The sequence below is a fragment of the Schistocerca americana genome, chromosome 2 (assembly GCF_021461395.2).
Source record: "Schistocerca americana isolate TAMUIC-IGC-003095 chromosome 2, iqSchAmer2.1, whole genome shotgun sequence".
Lineage (NCBI taxonomy): Eukaryota > Metazoa > Arthropoda > Insecta > Orthoptera > Acrididae > Schistocerca > Schistocerca americana.
In genome coordinates this window covers 1007987553-1007996939 of record NC_060120.1, presented here as the reverse complement: position 1 = coordinate 1007996939, position 9387 = coordinate 1007987553, and the positions used below count along the sequence as shown (strand labels likewise).

The 9387-nt window shown below is 45.2% G+C and overlaps 1 protein-coding gene across 1 annotated transcript in view; it reads left to right on the top strand.

Annotated features, from left to right (window-relative positions):
* LOC124594621 (Down syndrome cell adhesion molecule homolog) overlaps nucleotides 1-9387 on the top strand; it is a 184111-nt gene that overhangs the window by 46086 nt on the left and 128638 nt on the right. The window contains exon 5 of the mRNA XM_047132993.1: nucleotides 4808-4963. Within this exon, the coding sequence (XP_046988949.1) occupies nucleotides 4808-4963 (156 nt within the window). The remainder of the gene's footprint in view (nucleotides 1-4807; nucleotides 4964-9387) is intronic.

Genomic DNA, 9387 nt, shown 5'->3' with positions numbered 1-9387 from the left:
CACTTTGTTTCTCGAACCACTCCACCACAATCCTGCCTTGTGTCACGGCACATTATGTTGCTGAAAAGTGCCACTGTTGCAGGCAAACATGATCGCCAACAAGAGGGTGTACGTGGTCTGAAAGCAGGTTTAGGCGCTTCTTGGCCAGCAGGGTGCCTTGCACGAACTCCATTGGATTCGTGGATGCCCACATGAATGTCTCCCAGAGCATAATGGAGCCACCATCGACTTGTCTGTGTCCTGCAGTACAGATGTCAGGGAGCTGTTCCCCTGGAAGACGACTTATTCGCGTCCTCCCACCTGCATCTTGAGGAAGGTATTGAGATTCATCAGACCATACAGAGCTCACTGAGCCAACGTCTAGTGCCTATGGTCACGTGCCCAATTCCGTCGTAGTTGCCGATGTCGTGGTGTTAACATTGGCACATTCATGGATCATCAGCTGCGGAAGCCTATCCTTACGAGTGGTCTGCACACTGCCCAGCATTAAAGTGTAATGTTTGTTCCGCCACAGATCGCCGCCCATCCTGTTTTAGCAGTCTGCCCAGCCTACGACGTACGAAAGCTCTAATGAGGGGAGGTCGCCCAACCCCGCGACCACTGGACGTGATTTCACATTCGTTTCGGCACAGCATTCCTCGATCACTCGACAAGTCGTGAGGTTTCCGAAATGCTAGTGCCGAGTCTCAGGGCCATCACAATCCGTCCTCGGTCAACGAACACTACGCTTACAGGTACTACATGGACCTTGCGTGTGTCTGACTACCTGTCATTCCTCGCAAGGTGAAGCTGCTATCGCCTGGACGGATTCATATCGTTAGTAGATCGGTGGCCTTAAGACTCTGGCTGATCATCATTTATCACCCGTCATTTGTTACAGCTAGCCCCGATTTTTATCAGGACTTCGAAAATCTTGCACCATTTCACAATGTCGAACGCTATTCCCATGTCGACAAATGCTATGAACATGCCTCCATTTTCTTCACTCTTGCTTCCGTTATCAACAGCGGCGTCAGAATTACCATTCTCACGCCTCAACCTTTCCTAAAGCCAAACTGAACTGATCATCATCTAACAGATCCTCAATTTTCTTTTCCATTCTTCTGTATATTATTCTAGTCAATAACTTAGATGCATGATCTGTTAAGCTGATTGTGCGATAATGCTCCCACTTCCCAGCTCTTGCAGTCTTCGTAATTGTGTGGATGATGCTTTTCCGAAAGACTGATAATATATCGCCGGTCTCAACCCTTGTACAAACCAACGTGAATGGACGTTTTGTTGCCACCTCCCCATATGTGATTTTAAGTCATTCAAAGATGATTCCAATTCTGATTCTAATACTGGATCCCCCGTCTCCACCTTATGGACTCTTGTTTAGTCTTATGTCACGTCAACAGGTAAGTCTTCCCCTCATAGAGACGTACAATGTACTCTTTCCACCTATAATATAATGTAGTCTAAGTGAACTCTTCTCGTATCTCCCTGTCCATAGGCTAGAGAAGTGCGATGCAAAGACAGGGTTTCAGTTTCCTCTAGATAAGTGTGTGTGTTCATTTTAATCGTCCTCGTCATATTTTTAATTTACTTGACTTGCATATGAGGGACACCGTATTACATTTTAGAGACTCAGTTGACTCCAAGTTGTCGTGATTGTCACACCTGAGAGACATGAAAGCTAGGGGTCTTTGGGAGCGGACAGGGTTCGTCTCCTCCAGTTTTGTCAGACTTTCATGCGTTCGCGGCTGAACTACGGGTGCATGGCATATAGATTAGCGAGGCCTTCCTTTTTGATGATCATTGATGTTGTCCAACATGAGAGGATTTTTCTGGCCATGGGTGCTTATAGGACCAGTCCCAAACCCAGTCTCTCAGCTGAGGCCAAGAAACAGCCATTCACCATCCGGCAACAGCTCGTCATGGTGCAGCAGGCATGCTAAGTTCCTCATAGCTCCAACTTCACCTGTATGCCATGCCGTTGCTCTTCCGCCTCTGGAACGCCTTTTAACCAACTGTCCACTAGCGATAATGCCATCTGGGATTCACTTGCACTGTGTGCTGGAGTCACTTGGTGTGGAGCAGGTACAACCCCAAATCCAGGATTTTAACCATCTGCTGTCCTGGTTACTGGCAACGCTCAGCGTCATTTTAGATTTAGGACAGTGCAAGAGAGATTGCACTCCTGCTTCTGTCTTCAGTGCGATATTTTCTGACATTTTATATGAGCGCCACAACTATGTAGCCTTCTTTACGGATGGGTCCAAGCATGGGGACTCTGTTGGTTGCTCTGTCGTTCTCCCAGATCGTGTCCTCAAGACCTGACTGCCTCCAGAATTTATTTTCTTCGACGCAGAATTATATGCGATCTTGAAGGCACTGGAGGAGATGAGACGTTCTTCCAGTGCTAAGTTTCTTGTCTGTTCCGATTCGCTGAGTGCCCTTCACTCTCAGAAACGTTTGTACCCAGCGGATAAAGCAGTCCGTAATATCCAGGATGCCCTCCTCCAATTACAACGACTGGGGAAGGAGGTGTCTTTCTGCTGGGTACTAGGGCACATGGTATTGCGGGAAAGGAGAGGGTGGATCTAGTAGCCAAGGAGGCGTGACGTGATCTTCAGTTACTTCAGTGTGACATCCCCCTGCATGCTACCACCTCGCTGTTAAGGTACAAAGCCATGTGCTAAAAGGAAGACGATTGACTAGAAGAGATAGACATTACGCTCTCTGCAGTAAATCAACAATTCGACTGTTGCGTACCTCCTTCCAGCCACGTCGACGGGACGAGAGGTCCTTCTTACTCGTCTTCGCATAGGCCACAGCCCTATGACACATGGCTTCTTACTCTGTCTAGAGGGTCCTCCAATGTGTGGTGCCTGTATCGTGCAGATCACTGTGCACCACATTTTGTTGGACTATGTTTTATTTTCCGACCAGCGGGCCACGGTGAATTTGCCGACAGATCTGCCCCCTGTTTTAAGTAAGTTATGTGAAATGTCCAACATTCCTCCAAAGATTTTAAGGAGATGGTTTAACGAGTAAACAGGGTGACTGGCTGACCCAAGTTCTTTGTAAGTGGACAGCCAGTCACATTTCCCTGTGCTTTTCTTTTAGCTCTCCTGTGTTGTGTTTTCTCTGTGTTTTAATTTCATTTGAAGCTACTTCCCCTCTTTCTAATTTGTTTTATGGCCTGTGAGATAGAGTGAGTGTGTGGTCATTTCGAGTGCATGAATGGGCAACAGATTTAGAGTTTATCTCCACATTAGCTTGTTTTAATGAATGTAAGGACGCTGATGACATCGCCACTGGGCGCCTATAAGATCCAACAACACACACACACACACTCACACACACACACACACACACACACACATAGATACACTGCCAGCAGGTCAGTATCAAAAACAGCTTCATTCAGTTAGTGTTAAGCGCTGCAATAACAGGCCACATAGAGGCATACGACACTTTGACAGACGAGGATAGTGATTTTGCTTTCAGCAGATCATACACAGCAGGATGTTGACAATTGGTTACATGTCACTCAAAGTGGTATGTCTAAGACGTGGAGAAAGTACAGAGAGATGGGAAATGTGAACGATAGACCTCGCTGTGATCGTCTTCGTATGACAACACCAATGAAGCATCCTTCCCATCAACTGTCGGCTCGCAGGCGTCCAACAACAACAGCCACAAATATTGGAAACGACTTCTCCTAGGAAAAATGGATTCGTATCTCAGACCAAAAAGTGCGTAGAAGAGTGCATTAGTGTGGTCTTCATTCCAGAAGTCCAATGAGAAGTTTTGAACTGAACCAAAGGAGCCGATGCAATCGAAGGACCTGGGCTCTAGCACATCGACATTGGACCGTTGCAGTATGGAGTAATATCATGTTTGCTGACGAAACCAGGGTTGGTTTGCGACTGGCCACTAGACGATTTTGGATTTGAAGAAAAGCTAGACGACACCAGGAACGTCGATACTTTCAGGAAGTTCATCCATTTGCAGGTGGAAGTGTTTTGTTCTGGTCGGCAATAATGATATGACGTCGGACCCCTCTGATTCCCATCTGCAGCAATGTGACTGGTCCCCAATACTTCCAAGAGGTCCTACAAACGATTGCATGCCCCTAGAGACGTGAAGTCGATGAGAAATTCATGCTAATCGATGACAATGCAAGACCTCACCGTATTCTCCCCATAGATGCAACATCAACCCAATGCATTGGCCAGCACAGTCCCTAGACATGAATGCAATTGAGCAAGCATGGAACCTGTTAAAGATGGCCATTGTACAGCGTCCAAATCCACCTGACAATTTTCAGGACCTCCATGAAGCTGCCACTGAAGAGTGGGACATCATATCCCAAGATAAACTTGTTGGTTTCATCCTCGCAGAGTGGAAGAACTCATGCGACTGCAGGGAGGACGTAGTCACTGCTAAAGACTGATAATCATCATCATGAGATAGAGATTGTCACTGTTTTAGTTTTCGGGATGTACACTCACAAGAGAGACTGCTTTGTTTTGTAATGCTTTTTTGTAAGTAACCAAAATTGATCTTATTCTCAGACGAAATTATGATTATTTTGTTAATAAAGTAATGTACAAACTTCAGTGGGTACACTGTAAGAATTCATTGAATTAAATTCTGTGATATTCCAAACGTTTGTTGAAGTGTGTATATTACAAGTCTTCTCCTGCGCCTTCCACCAATTGTTGGTGCCTTTACCGTATACTCATAAAGTCTGTATGTGGAGGATGGCAGCGTCCTCACAGTTGATGTAACTGGTGGACGGTGGCAGTCGTTCCAGAGCCTTCGGCCCCCGCAGAGCGCGTGACGCAAGAGGAGCGGCTGGAACTGAGCGAGCTGCAGAGCTTCCGCAACTACAGCCTGGAGGTGCGGGCCTTCACCAGGAAGGGCGACGGCGTCCCCAGCCAGCCCGTCTTCTGCACCACTCTGGAGGACGGTAGGCGTCTCTAGCCTTACATTCCGCAGATGCAATCGTGGTGTTCCCCACAACAACCCAATAAAATAAGTCTTCCTTACAATAAAGCAGAGCCTCCGCTTTCCCTGAGGATCAGACTGCTTAGTACCTTCATTGTCATTACCTTTATTACCAATTCTATGTCATTCACCAGCCACAGCTGGACAGACAGCGTCAAGATACAACGTTATCAAAATACCAGGTGATCAAAAAGTCAGTATAAATTTGAAAACTGAATAAATCGCGGAATAATATAGATAGAGAGGTACAAATTGACACATATGCTTGGAATAATATGGGATTTTATTAGACCCAAAAAAATACAAAAGTTCAAAAAATGTCCGAAGATGGCGCTTCATCTGATCAGAATAGCAATAATTAGCATAACAAAGTAAGACAAAGCAAAGATGATGTTCTTTACAGGAAATGCACAATACGCCCACCATCATTCCTCAACAATAGCTGTAATCGAGGAATTATGTTGTGAATAGCACTGTAAAGCATGTCAGGAGTTATGGTGAGGCATTGGCGTCGGATGTTGTCTTTCAGCACCCCTAGAGATGTCGGTCAATCACGATACACTTGCGACTTCAGGTAACCCCAAAGCCAATAATCGTACGGGCTGAGCTCTGGGGACCTGGGAGGCCAAGCATGACGAAAGTGGCGGCTGAGCACACGATCATCACCAAACGACGCCCGCAAGAGATCTTCCACGCGTCTAGCAATATGGGGTGGAGCGCCATCCTGCATAAACATCGTACGTTCCAGCAGGTGTTTACAGCCAGGCTGGGGATGGTGCGATTCTGTAACATATCGGCATACCTCTCACCCGTCACGGTAGCGGTTACAAAACCAGAATCACGCATTTTCTCGAAGAAAAAAATGCTCGATAACGATACATATGGTAAATCCAACCCATACCGTGACTTTCTAGTCGTGCAATGGAGTTTTCACGACAGTTCTAGGATTTTCGGTAGCCCAAATTCTGCAGTTGTGGGCGTTGACAGACCCTCGGAACGTAAAATGAGCATCGTCGGTTACTCAACCAATCGTCATCTTCCGCCATCTTTTGAAATGCCCACACTGCAAATTCCCTCCGCTTCACTAAACAGTTCATGATACCAATGGATTTTGTACGTATAGCATCGGAGGGTACGCCTCAGTGCCAGCCAAACAGTAGTGTATGGATTGCCGATTGTCTCAGCAGCATTACGCCTTGTACTCGGTCGGCCACTACGGGGTCTATCGTCTAAACAACCCGTGGCTTCGAACTTCGAAATCATTCTCGCCACAGCTGCATTTGTCAACGGACCTTTACTCGTTCGAATCCCCTTCCTATGGCGATAGGATCTTAACGCTGAACTAGCACATTCCCCATTTTGATAATACAGCTTCACTAAAAGCGCCTTTTCAGGTAACGTCAACATGCTGCGACTGCTGGCGCATCTGATTCTCTCTCTCATTACAGCTCCTTTTATACACGATTGTCATGCGGAGTCACTGACGTTTTGCTGTCCAGCGCCATCTGTCCGACATTTTGTGAACTTTTTTTTTTTTTGTTCTAATAAAACCCCATGTCATTCCAAGCATGTGTGTCAATTTTTCCGTGATTTATTCAGTTTTCAAATTTGTACTGACTTTTTGATCACCCGGTACATGAATACAACTCTACTATGATAGTAATTTAATACCGCAACACGTATTTAAGTTATAAATTAGATTACAATAATATCACAACAATAAAATAGATACAAGTATATAATGAAATTAAATGTAACGGTTGCTGTTGGAGTCATGGAACTGAGCTGCAGCTCAAGTAAACACTATGCTATTACTGGAGAAGAATTCTTCAATATTGTAGAAGGGTTGCTCTTTTAGCTTACACAAAATAGTAGTTTTAAACTGCTCCCATGGTGAAGTCTGGACGTCATCAGGTAGAGCATTAAACTGTTTTAGGACCACCATTGGGAAGCGGTTTTGTGTCTTAGCTAATCGACACCTTGGCATTTCGATACTGTCTTTGTTGCGAGTGCTGTATTTGTGAACTTCATTTCTCTCTCTGTAAATTTCATAGTTTCTCTTTATGTGGAAGAGGCAGTTCGATATATACTGGCTGCAAACAGTCAGAACTCCTAACCTGGTGGAAATTGGTTTACAGTGGTGTGTTTTTTTGCCTGAAGTAATGATCCTCATTGCTTTCTTTTGCAGTAAAAGCACATTCTTGCAGCCTGCAGAATGGCCCCAAAGCAACAGCCCATAACTAGTGTGGCTGTGGAACATTGCAAAGTGCACAGTTAGCAGGTACTGTTCTGGTACTATACTTTTCAGTTTCCTCAAGAGGTACAGGACCCGTGAAAGTCTGGGACATACATGTTTGGTGTGCTGTTGCCAGGTTAATTTGTTATCAATGAGGAAGCCCAGAAGTTTAACATCTGCTGCGTTACCCAGTGCTCCAGTATTTCTGAGGCTGCGTATCATCCTCTGACTTTTATCTCGACCTATACTTGAGTATTGCTCATCAGTGTGGGATCCGTACCAGATAGAGAAGATTCAAAGAAGAGCGGCACGTTTCGTCACAGGGTATTTGGTAACCGTGATAGCGTTACGGAGATGTTTAATAAACTCAAGTGGCAGACTCTGCAAGAGAGGCGCTCTGCATCGCGGTGTAGATTGCTCGCCAGGTTTCGAGAGGGTGCGTTTCTGGATGAGGTATCGAATATATTGCTTCCCCCTACTTATACCTCCCGAGGAGATCACGAATGTAAAATTAGAGAGATTAGAGCGCGCACGGAGGTTTTCAGACAGTCGTTCTTCCCGCGAACCATACGCGACTGGAACAGGAAAGGGAGGTAATGACAGTGGCACGTAAAGTGCCCTCCGCCACACACCGTTGGGTGGCTTGCGGAGTATAAATGTAGATGTAGATGTAGATCTTCATTAATTTTCATTTTTTTCGTGATAAACCAGGCCTTAGCCTCATTGAACAAGACTTCTGCTTGTTGGACTGCCTGTACAACATTCTCTCCTTTTGAGAACAAGGTTGTATCATCCACAAACTGCAAGATGTGCCCATTGGAGCCTATGACGTTTACGAAGATAAGGAACAGGAGGGGCACACCATGCTGTAGCTTCTTCTCATCTGATTCAGCTCCTTGCACGGAGACAATCGGTCGTCTGTTTCTCAGGTAGGATTCAAGAGTTTGCAGGACAGATCCCCCTATACCATATGTTTTTAGCTTTCTGAGCAGGGCCTTATGTGGGATGCAGTCAAATGCCTTACTAAGGTCACAGAGAACTAGTGCTATAGACTCTTTGTCTTCAAAACGAATTTTTTTATACGTCTCTGTCTCTAGTTTCGCAGTTGCAACTGAAGCAGCCGTGAGATAACAAATCATTGCGGATTAGCCTGTTATACGAGCGAGACTCCGGTGCTTCAAGCATAGCACGGGCGAGTTTAAAACTGAAAATCTTCAACATTCGGAATTTTATGTAAATTTATTATTATTGTATCATTATTTTTCTTTTTTATCGATTTGTGATAGAGGCCACTTCTCGCGCCCCTTTGATTCTTCCTTTGAACTGCATGCGGCCCGCTGGCCGCGGGATGGACACCCCTGCTATGAAGGAAACACAGAGCAGAACGTAATTTTATATGCGCACCGAAGCTCTTTTGTATATCCGTGTACCGTTCCAATTTTGAAGCTAACAGATCAATAGACGAAATTAACGCTTTGTTGAAAACGGACGAGGTGGCGCAGTAGCCTTCTTACTCGGGATGTCAGCGGTCCAAATCCCCGTCTGATCCGCCAGATTTACGTTTATCGTGGCGTACCTGAATCTCTTAAGGCTAATAAAGGGCTGCTTCCTTCGAAAGGCCATTGCGATCTTTCTTCCGCATCCTTCGACAGTCCGAGCTACTGCTCTGTCTCTAATGACCTCATCGTCGACGAGAAGTTAAATAATCTTCCTTCCTTTCTCTCACCGAAAACTGTAACCGGTATGTAAAAGAAATAAACTGACGATAAGGACAGTACATGAATGACCGACTGATAGTGTAACTTCTTATCTTTTGTTGTCATCCAGAACTACCTTCATTATTTAATGCCTTTTCCGGATCCATGTCAGTAAATATTCTACATAATTCACTGGTCGTATTTTGAAACTGATCACTGCAAACTTCTATCTGTATATCAAAGTTAAACATCATATGCACCATTCTCGACATTATGTTAGGTTGGTGCATAAGTTCGTAGCGTTTTTGTTTAACATGTCCAGTTGCTACGGGTTTATTTATCGATTGTCATTTTTTATTTGTAGTTCACTGTTGCTACTTGAGTTGAATGTTGTCATACTGTCATTTGGTGATTGTGAGTGGTCCTGTACACGCTAGAGCCGGCCGACGTGGC